This window comes from Salmo trutta, chromosome 11 (assembly GCF_901001165.1).
Source record: "Salmo trutta chromosome 11, fSalTru1.1, whole genome shotgun sequence".
NCBI classification, from domain to species: domain Eukaryota; kingdom Metazoa; phylum Chordata; class Actinopteri; order Salmoniformes; family Salmonidae; genus Salmo; species Salmo trutta.
Genome location: NC_042967.1, coordinates 17,782,594 through 17,801,812, shown reverse-complemented (window position 1 = coordinate 17,801,812; position 19,219 = coordinate 17,782,594). Strand labels below are relative to the sequence as shown.

Below are 19,219 nucleotides of genomic sequence, written 5' to 3'. Positions count from 1 at the left end.
ACACACACACACACACACACACACACACACACACACACACACACACACACACACACACACACACACACACACAGACACACACACACACACACACACACACACACACACACACACACAACAAACAGAAGACACAGAGCCTTAAAGGAATATCATGATCTTGCTCTCTCTTTCTCGCTCTCATTTGGAAGGTCATCAATTGCAAGCATTTCAAAAACATACTACTATTGCTTCGTTGTAGAATTCATTGCATTTGTAGGCTATGTATTGATCTTTACTAGCTAGCCAGATGGCCAAACTTGCTGCTGAATATATGCAAGTAGGCCTGTGTAAACAGAAAAAAAGCATTCATAGAAAAATACATGATTAAGACATTAAGATTTTCAGATTCTCTTCCTTCTCCCATACCTTTTTCTCACTAGTAAAGGCATTTGATACAGATACTACACTTGACCATGCAGGCTCTTACTGTAATGTAAGTCACAGTCTTTATTTGACAATTATTATATATTATTATATTACAAACCTTAATGTGATACGAGCACTTTTTAACATAAATTGTTCTATATTATGAGTAATCAGAGATTAGTTACAACTTTCTGTAAAATGAAATTTTTTTGTGCTTATTCAAATGTTTGGTGAGTACTGCTTAAATACTAGGTGCAGTAATGTAGACTATACATCACTGGCCTACTTGCAATGGGAGGAAAATGGATTGCGGAATTGATCCACGATTGGATAAACTGGACAACTGTAACCAATGAGATGTCTGTTGCAAAATGGCAACTTTTCTGCATGCTAGTGGAGGGGATGGTGGCTTAGAACGTAGACTTAGAACCACAATGTTCCCCTGCAGATTGTTCATTGAATCCTTCACCTCCAGTCCCCCTCCAGCTCTTTTCCTCGTCTTCATCCTCACCTTCATCATCCTATTCTCCTCATCTTCCTCCACTTCTTCGTCCTCCCCTTCCTCTTCTCATCATCCTCTTCCTCCTTCTTTAAACCTTAGCCTGGAACCTCCTCCAGAGTTGGCGGACCTGTTTCCTGGCCTCGGCACGCAGGCAGATGGGGAAGGAGGCGTGTTGTTTCCTGTTCACCTGGTAAACAATGACAATGGTACCATTAAACAGGGAATATAGACTAATACACAGGCCTGTTCTTATTTCTTGTAGCCTGGTCCCAGATCTGTTTTATTCTGTCTTTCCAACTCCTATGGTCATTGTTTGGCGTTAGTTTGCAAGGCAGCACCAACAGATCTGGGGCCAGACTATATTTCTTGTAACCATTCTGGAAGAGATTGTAGGGTATTTTAAGTTATTATCATCGGATACTTGCATAGATGCACCATAGTCCTGATATGCTTCTGTTGGTGATCTGAAAGGACTTGATTGATCTTAAAGTGATAGTGTCAATCTATCCAGATCTTTTAAGTATAAAGGGAATAGGTCAGAGGTTATAGGTCATCGATACAGACAGAGCTGCGGTTCGCAGGTCCATTGAGAATAGGTCAGAGGTTATAGGTCATCGAGACAGACAGAGCTGCGGTTCGCAGGTCCATTGAGAATAGGTCAGAGGTTATAAATCAAATCAAAATCAGATTTGATTAGGTCAGAGGTTATAGGTCATAGATGAGATAAGAGATGATGAGTGGATTGTGGGTAATACTTATCTGCCAGCTAGCTCCTTCTTCATACAGGACTTAAAGGAAGTGAATCGCTCTGCGGTTTTGTAGCCCTGGGGTTTGCGAGCAGCAGAGTGGGAGAAAAAGATAGGGTGGGAAAAGAGAGAGAGAGAGGAGATAGAAGGAGGGGGTATTGGGATGCTGTTAGTCAAAAGGGAAGCCAGGACGATGAGGCCAAGAGAAATAGAACAGTAATATTTCAGACTCAAGACCCATGCATAGGACATCAAAGTAGGACTCGTTCAAGGGAGATTGATTGGCATAGTATTAGAATGAATTCATACCTATTTCCTGATTATGCGACTGTCATGTGTAGGGCCTAGGAGTTCTCTGACCACATGCCTTTTCTGACTAGGAAAAACTCTGGGCCCTAGTCATGATGACTATTGTAACTGTTGTAACTTCATATTCCACTAGGGGGCAGTAAAATACTTTGGAAGTGCAGGGAAGGTAGTCATTTACAACACCACAGACCTCCATATAACTGTGTAACTAGATTTGCTCTAGATAAAGATCTTAAAACTGCCACCACTTTTATGGCTGTCGACTAAAGTTAACAGTCAAAAGCTAGAATCAAATTACATTGTCCAAGTGTAACATAAAATAAAATGAGAGCATGTCAAATTTGTAGTGATGGAAAACCAAACTAGATCATTCTGGCTTTTCCCTGCAATTTCACTTTCTCCCTATCTCTCTCTCTCTCTCTCTCTCTCTCTCTCTTCATCCTTCTCTCTCTCTCTCTCTCTCTCTCTCTCTCTCTCTCTCAATCCATCTTTCTTCTCTCGCCTTTCCCTCCCACCTTACCTCCTTTCCTCTCTCTCTCTCTCACCCAAATTCTCCCTTCCTCTTTCCCTCTCTCTCTACCTCAGTCCTCTCCCCTCTCTCTGTCCCTACCCTCCCTCCGCGGTGCAGCCGGTCCTTCATAATGCCGATGAACTCCTTGTGGCTCAGCTGGTCGTCGTGGTCCACGTCAAAGATCTTGAAGATGGTGTGGACCAGGTGACGTGTCAGCTTCAGGCCCGTGGCCACGTACACAGCCCGCCCAAACTCATCTGAGAGAGAGAGAGAGAGAGAGAGAGAGAGAGAGGGGGGTGGGAAAGTGAGAGAGGAAGATAGAGACAAGATACAGATGGGAGAGAGAGACAGAAAGAGAGGGGGATACAAAAAAGAGAACAAGACGGAGGAGAAAAGTAACCTACAGCCATTATTCACAAGAGACTATGGAGCGAAAGGGAAATATCTCCACAGATATGAAATCCTAAAATGGAGGCTTACCTTGGCCAATGGAGCGACTGGCAAAGTTGTACATCTGCATGGCGATGGCAAAGTCCTCCAGGTTGTTGAGGAACTGGAAGAAGGAGCGGAACTCGTCAAAGGTGATGCCCTGTGAAGGAAAAAGACAGGGGAACCCATATAAGTGTGACACACGGAGCGATTATTAACGGACACGGAGTGACAGACAGCTCTTCCAGGTCTCAGAATAGGGGGAATGCTTCAAGGTCAAACCCATTCAACTGGTGATGATGGTATGATCATGTGACCTTTGACCCATGCAACGTTGGCCCCCTTGACTGTAGGGACTAGGCCTGAGAATTACACAACCATGCTACACATTTAATACGTTTGTGTATCAGCTATGAATGTGGTTCCTGAGTGGTTCCTTCTGCAGACGTTGTGAGATCTGATCACCTGTGCAGCGCGACTGCAAAAATACAGGTTCACAGGTTTCACAAGTTTAACGCAAGGCTTTCTGCGATTTCGTCCTTGAAAATCAAACTTCATAAGAAACATAGACACACACTGGTTTGCAGTGTGGAACATGTAGACATATATTAGTTATGGGCCTCCCGAGTGGCGCAGCGGTCAAAGGCTGTGCCACTAGAGATCCTGGTTCGAGTCCAGGCTCTGTCACAGTCGGCCGCGACCAGGAGAGTCGGCACACAATTGGCCCAGCGTCGTCGGGTTAGGGGAGGGTTTGGCCGGCAGGGATGTTCTTGTCCCATCGCGCACTAGCGACTCCTGTGGCGGGCCGGGTGCAGTGCACACTGACACGGTCGCCAGGTGTACGGTGTTTCCTCCGACACATTGGTGCGGCTGGCTTCCGGGTTAAGCGGGCTTTGTGTCAAGAAGCAGTGCGGCTGTGTTGTGTTTCGGAGGACGCACGGCTCTCGACCTTTGCCTCTCCCGAGTCCGTATGGGAGTTGCAGCGATGCGACAAGACTGTAACTACCAATTTGGATACCAGGAAATTGGGGAGAAAAAAGGTTAGAAAAAGAAGACCTATATTAGTTAGTGGTGGTCGTTCCATTGAGCTAGCAGAGCTTATTGGCTTTGATGGCTGGAGCCCAAGGTTCCACAGGAGGTGAAGGCATGCTCCAGTGACCACCAATAGTCTGTAGGTATCACTCATTTCAGCCCGAGCTGCATCACACTAAAACAAATAAAGAAAGGTATGAGACTCAGGAGGCTGGTCGCACCTTAATTGGGGAGGACAGACTCATGGTAATGACTGGAGCAGAATCAGCGGAATGGTATCAAATACATCAAACACATGGTTTCCATGGTTTCCAGGTGTTTGATGCCATTTCCACTTGCTCCGTTCCGGCCATTATTTAGAGCCGTTCTCTCCTCAGCAGCCTCCACTGGGATGAGAGACTGTAAACGTGGCCTAGTGATGACAACACAGAGAGGCATTCTGAAGTGGTGACTAACACCAGTCTATTTCACATACAACATTGTGCTATGGAAACATCCTGGTGGGGGTTCTCTACAAGCCCAACCTGTGGAACTTCCTTCTTCCTGTTCACCAAGTTTCCTCATTTTAAACACCCTTGGCTGAGGTTCAACCTCCCCAAGTTATCTCCTTCACAAAACCAGTTAGCTAACACAGGTAGCCTGCTGCTAAGGTTCAACCTCCCCAAGTAATCTCCTTTACAAAACCAGTTAGCTAACACAGATAGCCTGCTGCTAAGGTTCAACCTCCCCAAGTAATCTCCTTTACAAAACCAGTTAGCTAACACAGATAGCCTGCTGCTAAGGTTCAACCTCCCCAAGTAATCTCCTTTACAAAACCAGTTAGCTAACACAGGTAGCCTGCTGCTAAGGTTCAACCTCCCCAAGTAATCTCCTTTACAAAACCAGTTAGCTAACACAGGTAGCCTGCTGCTAAGGTTCAACCTCCCGAAGTAATCTCCTTTACAAAACCAGTTAGCTAACACAGGTAGCCTGCTGCTAAGGTTCAACCTCCCCAAGTGTACTCCTTTACAAAACCAGTTAGCTAACACAGGTAGCCTGCTGCTAAGGTTCAACCTCCCGAAGTAATCTCCTTTACAAAACCAGTTAGCTAACACAGGTAGCCTGCTGCTAAGGTTCAACCTCCCCAAGTGTACTCCTTTACAAAACCAGTTAGCTAACACAGGTAGCCTGCTGCTAAGGTTCAACCTCCCCAAGTAATCTCCTTTACAAAACCAGTTAGCTAACACAGGTAGCCTGCTGCTAAGGTTCAACCTCCCCAAGTAATCTCCTTTACAAAACCAGTTAGCTAACACAGATAGCCTGCTGCTGAGGTTCAACCTCCCCAAGTAATCTCCTTTACAAAACCAGTTAGCTAACACAGATAGCCTGCTGCTGAGGCTAACAAACACAGACCAGTAGCGAACAATGCTCTCTAAATCAGCACCGTGTGTGTGGACAGACAGGGAAGTGTTTAACCGTCTGACTAACTAGGACCTGTTGGAACATAAAGTGGGAGATATGTAATGATGGGGAAAATGCCTTAGACAAACAGAGTGTGTGTGCCAGTGTGTATCTATCTGCGCGGTGAACAAAGCCATTCCGGGCGAGTGGCCCTACCTGCCTGGTTCTCCTTTGATGCCCTGTGAACCCGATAGCTTCCATACAAACAGACAGGAGCCAGCCACCCCAGTGATACCTACAGACAGACTGGGCCATAGAGTAATCTAGAAAATACTATTGGTGGTCACTGGAGCATGCCTTCACCTCCTGTGGAACCTTGGGCTCCAGCCTTCAAAGCCAAAAGCACTGCGAGCTCAATGGAACGACCACCACTAACTAATGGATGTCTACATGTCCGACAGCGCAAAGCAACGAGCGTCTCCGTTTCTTACTGAGACTTCTGATTAATGGATGAGTACGGCAGAATTCCTGGCTGAGAGTGGACTTGTTGAACTGAGTGGGTCACCTAACTAGGCGTATTTAGGAAAACACCTGCATTGGAAGTAGACCTACAAGATACAAAGTACAATAATTTCTTCAGTTAAAACTGTACGGCCCACCAACAATATGAGGAACTCATCTTGATTGGGCTAACTGACTGAGCTAACTTGTAAATCTTTTGACATTGTGTAAAAGGTATGTATCAGCGTCTACCCCTAAGCCATAAGACTGCTGAACAATTCATCAAACACCCGGAATATTTGCATTGACCCCCCTTTGTTTCTACACTGCTGCTACTCGCCATCATCTATGCACAGTCACTTTAACTCTACCTACATGTACAATTACCTCGCCTAACCTGTACCCCCACACATTGACTCGGTACCGGTACCCCCTGTATATAGCATCGTTATTGTTATTTTATTGTGTTACTTTTTATTACTTTCGTTTATTTAGTCAAAATGTTCTTAAGTCTTTTTTCTTAAACCGGTATGGTTGGTAAGTAAGCATTTCACGGTAAGGTCTACACCTGGTTAAAGACCCTTTGATTTGATTTGATCAGGCATGGGTGAAGAACCAGGGGTCCATTCAAAATGACTCAAGACAACAGTGAGGCAGAGCAGACAGGAAGTGGTAAGAAGATGATTCGTTTCACTATTAGGGAATAGGGACAAACCTGTTGCCTCTTCCAGAGCGTAAAAAGATAAAACACAAGAAGAATGTTGCATGAACACGAGGACAAAACACTGCAGAACTTCATTTTCCATCTTCATGCAGCCTATGTTTGGTTAAATAACTTGGGAAGTTTTCGAAGCAAAGTGCAGTGTAGACAGAAAATCCGGCTTGGCTGTGGAGTGTGTTGATACGTATCCAAACCGATATATTCACAACGTGCTGTTCATGCAGATCAACACTCTACTGTACATTATACACATTGATCTGCCATTAAGGGAGGAAAGTGTTGCATAATATAATAACAATCGATCAGAAAAAAACCGTAGAAGCAGAAAATGCCGGTCTCCACACTTTACTTAAAAACGTCCCTTTACACTGGATCCAACTCCAACTCTACATGAACACAACAAAGCGTTAGCTAGCGAGAGCCAGATAACTCAAAGCCTTTGTATACGACACAGAGCACAACACACTGGCTTGTCCATCAATCAACAGTTATCACACATAGGTGTAGGACAATGGGGTCAGTGCCATTGAGAGCAAGTCAGTCAGTCAGTCAGTGAGTCAGAGCTGGCCCGTCAGATTACACTAGTCCTTACAACTGGCTGTCAGGTGTTGGCCTGTCAGATTACACTGGTCCTTACAACTGGCTGTCAGGTGTTAACCCGTCAGATTACACTGGTCCTTACAACTGGCTGTCAGGTGTTAACCCGTCAGATTACACTGGTCCTTACAACTGGCTGTCAGGTGTTAACCCGTCAGATTACACTGGTCCTTACAACTGGCTGTCAGGTGTTAACCCGTCAGATTACACTGGTCCTTACAACTGGCTGTCAGGTGTTAACCCGTCAGATTACACTGGTCCTTACAACTGGCTGTCAGGTGTTAACCCGTCAGATTACACTGGTCCTTACAACTGGCTGTCAGGTGTTGGCCCGTCAGATTACACTGGTCCTTACAACTGGCTGTCAGGTGTTGGCCCGTCAGATTACACTGGTCCTTACAACTGGCTGTCAGGTGTTGGCCCGTCAGATTACACTGGTCCTTACAACTGGCTGTCAGGTGTTAACCCGTCAGATTACACTGGTCCTTACAACTGGCTGTCAGGTGTTAACTCGTCAGATTACACTGGTCCTTACAACTGGCTGTCAGGTGTTAACCCATCAGATTACACTGGTCCTTACAACTGGCTGTCAGGTGTTAACCCGTCAGATTACACTGGTCCTTACAACTGGCTGTCAGGTGTTGGCCCATCAGATTACACTGGTCCTTACAACTGGCTGTCAGGTGTTAACCCGTCAGATTACACTGGTCTTTACAACTGGCTGTCAGGTGTTGACCCATCAGATTACACTGGTCCTTACAACTGGCTGTCAGGTGTTAACCCGTCAGATTACACTGGTCCTTACAACTGGCTGTCAGGTGTTAACCCGTCAGATTACACTGGTCCTTACAACTGGCTGTCAGGTGTTAACCCGTCAGATTACACTGGTCCTTACAACTGGCTGTCAGGTGTTAACCCGTCAGATTACACTGGTCCTTACAACTGGCTGTCAGGTGTTAACTCGTCAGATTACACTGGTCCTTACAACTGGCTGTCAGGTGTTAACCCGTCAGATTACACTGGTCCTTACAACTGGCTGTCAGGTGTTAACCCGTCAGATTACACTGGTCCTTACAACTGGCTGTCAGGTGTTAACCCGTCAGATTACACTGGTCCTTACAACTGGCTGTCAGGTGTTAACCTGTCAGATTACACTGGTCCTTACAACTGGCTGTCAGGTGTTAACCCGTCAGATTACACTGGTCCTTACAACTGGCTGTCAGGTGTTAACCCGTCAGATTACACTGGTCCTTACAACTGGCTGTCAGGTGTTAACCCGTCAGATTACACTGGTCCTTACAACTGGCTGTCAGGTGTTGGCCCGTCAGATTACACTGGTCCTTACAACTGGCTGTCAGGTGTTGGCCCGTCAGATTACACTGGTCCTTACAACTGGCTGTCAGGTGTTAACCCGTCAGATTACACTGGTCCTTACAACTGGCTGTCAGGTGTTGACCCGTCAGACTACACTGGTCCTTACAACTGGCTGTCAGGTGTTAACCCGTCAGATTACACTGGTCCTTACAACTGGCTGTCAGGTGTTAACCCGTCAGATTACACTGGTCCTTACAACTGGCTGTCAGGTGTTAACCCGTCAGATTACACTGGTCCTTACAACTGGCTGTCAGGTGTTAACCCGTCAGATTACACTGGTCCTTACAACTGGCTGTCAGGTGTTGGCCTGTCAGATTACACTGGTCCTTACAACTGGCTGTCAGGTGTTAACCCGTCAGATTACACTGGTCCTTACAACTGGCTGTCAGGTGTTAACCCGTCAGATTACACTGGTCCTTACAACTGGCTGTCAGGTGTTAACCCGTCAGATTACACTGGTCCTTACAACTGGCTGTCAGGTGTTAACCCGTCAGATTACAGTGGTCCTTACAACTGGCTGTCAGGTGTTAACCCGTCAGATTACACTGGTCCTTACAACTGGCTGTCAGGTGTTGGCCCGTCAGATTACACTGGTCCTTACAACTGGCTGTCAGGTGGAAGTGTCAGATGTAATGGATTCACTATCTCTAGTTGATCTAACTGATGGGCCAGTGGTGCGTTCAGGTGTAGAGAGAAGAAGACACAGTGCCCGGAGGACCATAACAAGGTGGGAACACAAATATAGAGGGTAGGAGGGGGGAATAGGGGTCAGGGGTCAGGTGGGGCAGGAAGGGCTGAGAGGGGGAGTGGGGTGTTGGGAGAGACATGGAGGAGGTTAAAGGGGTGAGAGAGTAAAGGGAGGTGAACAGAAAGTGTGGGTTGTGGAAGAAAGAGAAAGAGAGAGCGACAGACAGACAGACAGACAGACAGACAGACAGACAGACAGACAGACAGACAGACAGACAGACAGACAGACAGAGAGTAGGCTGCAGTGAGAGAGTGAAGGAAGGGGAGTCCGAGAGTTATTGGGGGAGAGACGGGGGAGGTGAATGTGTCATGTAGTTGGAAGGGGAGATAGTAGAGGGCCAGGGAGGGAGGTAGGGAGGCAGAAGAGGTGGGAGAATGAGAGAGGATACTGGGGCTGGGAAGGTGGGGGAGAGGGAGGGAGGCTGGGAGGGTGGGGTCTATTTGAGAGTGCTCTTCAGTACAGGGCCCGTTTCCACAAAGAATCTCAGAGTAGAAGTTCTGATCTAGGATCAGGACCCCACCTGGCCCTATAACCTCATTCATTATGAGCTAAAAGGCTATTCTGATCATTGTTCAACATTCCTACTCTGAGACGCTTTGTGGATACGGCCCAGGACTATGAGTATGAAATGTGGAAGTAGAAGAGGGAGAGAAGGACAGAGAGAGGGAGAGAGAGAGAGAGAGGGAAAGAGGGCAGGGAGAGAGAGAGAGAGAGGGAGAGAGGGAGGGAGAGAAGGAGAGAGAGGGAGAGGGAGAGATAGAGAGGGGGAGGGAGAGAGGGAGAGAGGGGGGAGGGAGGGAGAGAGGGGGAGAGAGAGGGAGAGAGGGAGAGAGGGGAGGGAGAGAGGGGGAGGGAGGGAGAGAGGGGGAGAGAGAGGGAGAGAGGGGGAGGGAGGGAGGGAGAGAGGGGGAGGGAGAGGGAGAGAGGGAGAGAGGGGCGGGGAAAGTAGAGGTTTGAGTACTAGACCAGATTCGTGTCATGCTATGGTTCAAGGTTCTAGATGTAGTCTACCTTCTCATGTGTGTGTTCCTCTACCTTCTCATGTGTGTGTGTGTTCCTCTACCTTCTCATGTGTGTGTGTGTTCCTCTACCTTCTCATGTGTGTGTGTTCCTCTACCTTCTCATGTGTGTGTTCCTCTACCTTCTCATGTGTGTGTTCCTCTACCTTCTCATGTGTGTGTTCCTCTACCTTCTCATGTGTGTGTTCCTCTACCTTCTCATGTGTGTGTGTGTTCCTCTACCTTGTCACGTGTGTGTGTGTTCCTCTACCTTCTCATGTGTGTGTGTGTGTTCCTCTACCTTCTCATGTGTGTGTGTGTTCCTCTACCTTCTCATGTGTGTGTGTGTGTTCCTCTACCTTCTCATGTGTGTGTGTGTTCCTCTACCTTCTCATGTGTGTGTGTGTTCCTCTACCTTCTCGTCAGGGATGCTCTGGCGGACGTTGTCCAGGTAACTGCTGATGTTCTCTACGTTGGTGTAACGCAGCAGGATGCGGGCAAAGTCCTCCTCACTGATGGTGGTCATGCCTTTAGAGTAGGTTAGGAACTCTATCTCCAAAACCTCTGTCTGTAGGTTATCCATGAACCTGGGGGAGAGAGAGGACCAAGTGACAGTATGTGTCTATGGTAGTGCAGTATGTGTATATGGTAGTGCAGTATGTGTCTATGGTAGTGCAGTATGTGTATATGGTAGTGCAGTATGTGTCTATGGTAGTGCAGTATGTGTCTATGGTAGTGCAGTATGTGTCTATGGTAGTGCAGTATGTGTCTATGGTAGTGCAGTATGTGTGTGAGAGTAACTGAATACTATATCTGAGTATGAGAGAGCAGTAAAACTGAAACAAGCGACAGAGTAGATGAACTATGTTCCACAGACCGTCATTTTATAGGGCTCTATTAGGATTAATCAATTCATCGGCATGGCGATACCTGTAGAAGTCGTCGAAGGTCAGCTCCGCCTTCCCCTTCTTCCCAAAGAAGTGCACCAGCAGTGTGGTGTCAATCATCATACCCTCCTCCGCACGCTGCCATCCCATTGGCCAGACAGGGGCAGAGGGGGCAGGGGAGAAAAGAAAAACAATGCAGTGACTGACATACAACACACTCTGATTGAATGAGCAGTGGGGACCGGTCCGTGTGGGCGGGGTCATGAATCCAAGATGGCAGCCATGGTGCCGAACAACCAGCCAGTCGCATATGAGGTGCATCAACAGGGCAACAACAGTCAGTCAAGTCAATCAATCAATCAGCTTCACCAAGTGTTCACAACAAGGCTTGAGTCTGAGCAGCACCTGCACAGATCCACTGATCTCCAAACCATCCGCGTGTTATAGCTGTTAGTAGACATATTGGATTAGGGCTATCCGGATGGTGTGTAGATCGGATATTCCTGTGCAGCCCAGACTGATAAATGGTAGTGTTGCAGCCAGCAGTGTGACAGACAGACAGATCGGACAGGACAGCACACAGACAGGTAAGGCTATAGACAGACGGACAGACAGACACACATAAAGACATGCCTGTAGACACACAGAGAGAAGGAGGAGAAAGAGAGAGAGCGGAGGAGACAGACGACACACCGTCATTTTAGCTGAGACAGGCACATATGCCACCCCATCCCATGCACTTCTGTTCAAACCCCCAAAGCCACACATAGAAAACCACAGCAGAACAGAAAACCCACCGCAACAGAAATGTGTACAAGAATGTGAGCAGGATTCCACCTTTTTCTAAAAAACTGTAACATAATCAGGTGTCTTTGAAGTAATTATGAATTCTTTCATGTTTTCTTTCTTTCTGCCCTCTAAACCACTCTCTCTGTGTACAAAATATCCCTTCCCTCTCTTCTGCGTGGGCTTTGTAAGGGATCTGGGATATTTGAAACCAATTAGGGTGTATTTGGGATGTTTATGTATTTACCGTGGTTTTGTAATCCGCTGTTTAACACTACCTTAATCCCGGGGAGAGGGAAAATTCCGTAAAAGGGGGAAGGGGGGTGTATCGGCGTGTGTATGTGTGTGTGTGTGTAGGAGGGGATAATTCAGAAAAAGGTGTTTATATGACTGGGCTTTATCACATAATAACGGATACAGGCAAAATCCCGAGGAACCCTGTCTGAGCTTCCAAGGACACAGAGAGGGCGATATCGATCGATGATTGATATAAAAACCAAATGGGCCAATAGACTTCGTCCCTCTCCCCGCCATGCCCCACCCTTCCCCCAATCCAACCAATCCGGCGTCATGCTGAAGGCAGAGTGTAACTGGCATTGGCAAACTCTCATCATATCCTTCTCCATAGGGGGAGACTGCATTCAGCCATGTTCAGATTCAGCACGATGCTATACGGCTAATTAAACTGGTCCCAGGTCAGTCCGTGCTGTCTCGCCAAGGTTGAGTCAACGGTGACAAGACAGCATAAAACTGATCTGAGACCAGGCTGGCAAATGTCTAATACCTTTAGTCTAAAGTCCTAATCCACCAGGGAACGGAAAAAATCATTCAAAGGAGAAAAGAACAGAATTGAAAGAAGAGACATTGTCGTTGTTCCGCTTGACGGCCCAAATGAAGGAGCTTTTCACGGCCGAAGCCAGATGTTGTTTGGAAACATCATACTGTGTAGAATTAAAATGTACTCCCCAGGGATGGAATTTAAAAACAACGCAACTAAAAGAGAATGGAGAAATCGTGTAAGGATAGGTCTATTTCACATGCTGTATAGGGACGAGTCAGTGTATCTCAAAGGAAATCATGTTTAGTAGCATTACGTCACTGTAAAAACTAACACTTATCCTGTCGGGTCAGTCAGTTTCACTTGTGTAACTTTTAGATTCTTCCACTAATTATATACTGAACAAAAATATAAACGCAACATACAACAATTTCAAAGATTTTACTTAGACACATTTTATATCAGGAAATCAGTAAATTGAAATAAATCTATTCGGCCCTAATCTATGGATTTCACATGACTGAGCAGGGGGGGAGTCAGGCCCAGCCTATCAGAATGAGTTTTTCCCCACAAAAGGGCTTTATTACAGACAGAAATGCTTCTCAGTTTCATCAGCTGTCCGGGTGGCTGGTCTCAGATAATCCCGCAGGTGAAGAAGCCGGATGTGGAGGTCCTGGGCTGGCGTGGTTACACCTGGTCTGGGGTTGTGAGGCCAGTTGGATGTACTGCCAAATTCTCTAAAACGACGTCGGAGGCGGCTTATGGTAGAGAAATGAACATTCAATTATCTGGTGGACATTCCTGCAGTCAGCATGTCAATTGCATGCTGCCTCAAAACTGGAGACATCTGTGGCATTGTGTTGTGTGACAAAACTGCACATTGTAGAGTGGCCTTTTATTGTCCCCAGCACAAGGTGCACCTTTGTAATGATCAGGCTGTTTAATCAGCTTCTTGATATGCCACACCTGTCAGGTGGATGGATTATCTTGGCAAAAGAGAAATGCTCACTAACAGGGATGAACAAATTTGTGCATTTAAGAGAAATAAGCTTTTTGTGAGTATGGAACATTTCTGGGATCTTTTATTTCAGCTCATGAAACATTGGACCAACACTTTACATGTTGTGTTTATATTATTGTTTTGTATAGCTTTACATAGAAATTAAGTATCACTCTGTCATACTTAAACTGACTATCTTCTTCAAGTGGCATCCTCATAAAACATACAACTTCTTGTATCTCATGGCATCTGTGATTTGAGGATGTGTTTATTTTTGTAAAAGGAATAAACTTGTAAAATATATGTGGTGAAATGACTAGCTTCTTCTTCGAAAGGCAAGCCCTTATATGACACATTCTCTTTGCGCCCAGACTAGACAATACACATGTTTACTTCCTCTCCTTTCTACCCCCCCATCTCTCTCTTTCTTTCTCTCCCTCTCTCTCTCCTGGAAGAGTGAGATCACGACCTGACGCCTCTCGGTTCCTGGAAGCTGGGGAGGGCGAGTATGTGAGCTCACCGCTATCGACGACATAATGGTTATCACGCCCACCAGGCGTGCGAGTCAGCACCTGGTTTGTGTGTGTGTTTGTGTGTGTGTGTCCCCGCTGTAGCCTTTGATCTCAGAACACAGGTGAAAAACAGTGATTACTGATGTCAACCCCTAAAACGTCTCTCTCTCTCGCTCACTTCCCTCCCTCCCTCCCTCTCCTGAATAACACATTAGACCTGTTATTGGAGGGCTGGAGAGTCAGCCAGCCAGACAGTCCTTTCTGACACAGACAAACACAGGGGGCCTAATGGGAGACTCATCATGATAGAGAACTTGAATAGGAGTTAAACACACACCCCTCCTCTCTCTCTCTCTCTGTGTCTCTCTCTCTCTCTCCCTCTCTCTTTGATAGCCTCTAGATGAAAGGGTCCAGTCTATGTAAATACAGGTCATCTCCATGATCTCCTGCAGCCTTCCAGTGTTATTGTCTCTCCTCTGCTTCCGCTGCTAGCCACCTATTAGCCAACAAATAGGCTGCCAAACAAATCGTCAGGCGGAGAAACACTGGACTGCCAAGTCAGCCGTGCTCAATTGTAGATGGACGGCAATGATCTAAAGTGTGTGTGTGTGTGTGTTTGTGTGTGTGCGCGGTGCTCGAATGATGTTGTTTTGGTATAGCACTTTGTAGCTAAGCAGGTCGTCACTGTATTTTATGCTAAGAACGTTTTCTAACTGTATCTTCTTGACAAACGGTGGCTGACATGCAGGTAACAACAACAACCACCAGGAACCAACACAGAGACTCATTCCGGACACGTCAAAGGGGTGGCGGAAGGTAACATCGATAAGCATGAAACGCAAGAGAAACAAATACGGTTTATAACAATAAAACAAACATCTGAATCTAAGAATCTAATACAGAAAAACAATAGATTACACAGTGACATAGCTGTCCTATGGCTATGGATGGATGGGTCAAAACCAAGGGAAGAGTTTTTACGTTTTCTAGTCAAAGGAGGGATGGGATCAAGTGACTAAAAGAACCACTAGAAACCAAGAGAGGGATGGTCGGGTATGAGAGACACAAATGGACGAATGAATGGTCAGAAGACCAGTATACCTCTGCCAGGACAGAAGACCAGTATACCTCTGCCAGGACAGAAGACCAGTATACCTCTGCCAGGACAGAAGACCAGTATACCTCTGCCAGGACAGAAGACCAGTATACCTCTGCCAGGACAGAAGACCAGTATACCTCTGCCAGGACAGAAGACCAGTATACCTCTGCCAGGACAGAAGACCAGTATACATCTGCCAGGACAGAAGACCAGTATACCTCTGCCAGGACAGAAGACCAGTATACCTCTGCCAGGACAGAAGACCAGTATACCTCTGCCAGGACAGAAGACCAGTATACATCTGCCAGGACAGAAGACCAGTATACCTCTGCCAGGACAGAAGACCAGTATACCTCTGCCAGGACAGAAGACCAGTATACCTCTGCCAGGACAGAAGACCAGTATACCTCTGCCAGGACAGAAGACCAGTATACCTCTGCCAGGACAGAAGACCAGTATACCTCTGCCAGGGACAGAAGACCAGTATACCTCTGCCAGGACAGAAGACCAGTATACCTCTGCCAGGACAGAAGACCAGTATACCCTTTGCCAGGACAGAAGACCAGTATACCTCTGCCAGGACAGAAGACCAGTATACCTCTGCCAGGACAGAAGACCAGTATACCTCTGCCAGGACAGAAGACCAGTATACCTCTGCCAGGACAGAAGACCAGTATACCTCTGCCAGGTCTGAGAACTGCTAAATGGATCTATGTTGCAAATGACAGAGGGATGGTGGGATAGATGGCGGAAAAGAAGGAGGGGAGAAAGAAACGAGGGAGGGAGGGTGTACAGAGGACAGGTGTACCTCTGCCAGGTCTGAAAACAGGGCTTGACTGGCGCCGCGCCTCAGTACGTCCCAATAGCTCCTGGACACAAACTGATGACTGTCTGTTTTAACCACCTGCAGGAGTTTTTTACCAGAAGCACAAACATCGTAAAAGAAAAACAGAGGACAACTAAAGGAGGGAAGAGAGGATGATATGAAGGAATAACCATGATCATTTCTCTCGATCTCGTTTGAAATCGACAATCAATCAAAGACCAAATGAAAGATTTCATCACAAGATTGGAGGGATTGGCTTAGTGATATGCCAATCATATAGAAGACGGATCCCAGTCACATTTAAATAATGAACAGTCTCACAGTGACATCACTATTATAGTAGAATGATTTGCCATCGTATCAAAGAGAGTTGATACAATCACGCAGTCCAACCCTGGATTTCTCCACAGGGGAATGGTTTTACTACTATCCTACCTCCCACATCCCTCAGATGAGTCAGACATTTAACAAGACATCATTTGACTCCATTGCGTTTTCCTTCGCTCCAGTCAACCGACGCCGGTACAGCATGGTGGTTTGACTATCACTTTGAATGACACACGGCACAGAAGACAACATCTGCTGATCAATATATCGCATTCACTCAACTTAAGTAGAAACCACTCGCAATGTCTGTACAGACTGAAGCACAAGCAACAGAATAGTGTTGAAACCTCATCTATAGCACACAACCAATACAGTGATTGGCCACCTGTCTTGTCTCTCTCTATAGGGGAATACAGTGATTGGCCACCTGTCTTGTCTCTCTCTATAGGGGAATACAGTGATTGGTCACCTGTCTTGTCGCTCTCTATAGGGGAATACAGTGATTGGTCACCTGTCTTGTCTCTCTCTATAGGGGAATACAGTGATTGGTCACCTGTGTTGTCGCTCTCTATAGGGGAATACAGTGATTGGCCACCTGTCTTGTCTCTCTCTATAGGGGAATACAGTGATTGGCCACCTGTCTTGTCTCTCTCTATAGGGGAATACAGTGATTGGCCACCTGTCTTATCTCTCTCTATAGGGGAATACAGGGGCGGCCATTGAACATCACAGGTTGTACTGGCCTGTCGTCCATCAGGTTAGTGACAGGAGGGAGACGTCTGCTCCTCTGTAGGGGGACAGACAGTGGGCCTGGTTCTGGGGCTGTGTTTGAGTATAGACCATTATGTTCCTTCACTCCTCCACAGTGAGTGGAGGGAAATGTGCATTAAGGCTGAGTGAGAGACAGGGCTATAGTCTAAACATGACCACATAGACAGCCTATTGATCTGTCATCAGAGAGTCCTCTATGGGTTAACCTGGAATCAACACTGACTATCACTGACTATGTCTCAAATGGCACCCTATTCCCTATACAGTGCAAACACTTACTTCATAGAGTGTGCTTACATCATAAGCACTGTGCTGACTTTATAGATAGAGTGTGCTTACATCATAAGGACTGTGCTTACTTCATAAAGTGTGCTGACTTCATAGAGTGCTTACATCATAAGGACTGTGCTGACTTCATAGTGTGCTTACATCATAAGGACTGTGCTTACTTCATAAAGTGTGCTGACTTCATAGAGTGTGCTGACACCATAAGGACTGTGTTAACTTCATAGAGTGTGCTGACTTCATAGAGTGTGCTGACTTCATAGTGTGCTTACATCATAAGGAGTGTGCTGACTTCATAGTGTGCTGACACCATAAGGACTGTGTTTACTTCATAGTGTGCTGACACCATAAGGACTGTGCTGACTTCATAGACTGTGCTGACTTCATAGTGTGCTTACATCATAAGGACTGTGTTAACTTCATAGGGTGATTACATCATAAGGACTGTGCTTACTTCATAGGGTGATTACATCATAAGGACTGTGCTTACTTCATAGGGTGATTACATCATAAGGACTGTGCTGACTTCATAGGGTGATTACATCATAAGGACTGTGCTTACTTCATAAGGGTGATTACATCATAAGGACTGTGCTTACTTCATAGGGTGATTACATCATAACGACTGTGCTTACTTCATAGGGTGATTACATCATAAGGACTGTGCTTACTTCATAGGGTGATCACATCATAAGGACTGTGCTTACTTCATAGGGTGATTACATCATAAGGACTGTGCTTACTTCATAAGGGTGATTACATCATAAGGACTGTGCTTACTTCATAGGGTGATTACATCATAAGGACTGTGCTTACTTCATAGGGTGATTACATCATAAGGACTGTGCTTACTTCATAGGGTGATTACATCACTAGAGTGATCTTATTTGCACATGGTCCTTACTAGAGTCTGCTTACTTCATTGAGGGTACTTACTTACATGTAAGGTGCTTACTTCAAAATGTGTGCTCACTCTACTATCCATACTATTGCCAAAATCCACCCCACCCCCCCATTTTTGAGGGGACAATGCTTGGTTCTATTTTAAGCCAGAGTGTTTCTTAGTCATTCTAAATCAAATCATCCACTTTTGTTGACGCCCCTCTCTCTGACCCCTAGAATCATTACTCCTCCACCACCCCTCCACCCCTCCGCAATCAATCACTCAGTCAATATGACAGACAGCCAGAACACAAGGAAGGTCTATTTCAATGGATTTCTATCTATTTCACTCTATTTCTATAGATCTAGATATACAGAGTTTAGACCAGGGACAAAGGTACAACATGGTGTGTCCAAAATGGCTCCCCTATTCACTAACGCAATACTTTTGAACAATAGTATGTGCACTATATAGGGAATAGGGTGCCATTTCTGGCGCGGTTGGGTTGATACATACGCTGTTGATGGGAGCAACCTGATATCCGTAGAGCTGCATACTCTTTTACACAGAGAGACGAGGAGGAGGACGACACGGCATGCATCTATAAGGAGGAGGAAGAAGGAGAGGAGGAGAAGAGGAGGAAGAAGAGGAAAGGTCACTGTTAGAATAGATGCTGCAAGGAGAGACACACTGGCTCAAATGCACAACAGGAAGTAATGCTACGTAAACCAACACACTTTAGCTACAACACATAACACAACGTGCTCTACAGGTATTACTTCTCTATAGGTCATATTTCTACAATAAAGTAA

The 19,219-nt window shown here is 46.1% G+C and overlaps 1 protein-coding gene across 1 annotated transcript; it reads right to left on the bottom strand.

The window, feature by feature from the left end:
* Window positions 1–1,662: 1,662 nt before the first annotated feature.
* LOC115202335 (calcium uptake protein 3, mitochondrial-like) lies at window positions 1,663–18,962 on the bottom strand. Its single transcript, XM_029766422.1, has 7 exons — window positions 18,924–18,962; window positions 16,124–16,219; window positions 11,184–11,278; window positions 10,669–10,840; window positions 2,954–3,062; window positions 2,573–2,730; window positions 1,663–1,731 (listed from the first exon to the last, which is right to left on the bottom strand). The coding sequence occupies exons 1-7, from the start codon at window positions 18,960–18,962 to the stop codon at window positions 1,663–1,665; spliced, it is 738 nt and encodes a 245-aa protein (XP_029622282.1).
* Between the last annotated feature and the right edge of the window lie 257 nt (window positions 18,963–19,219).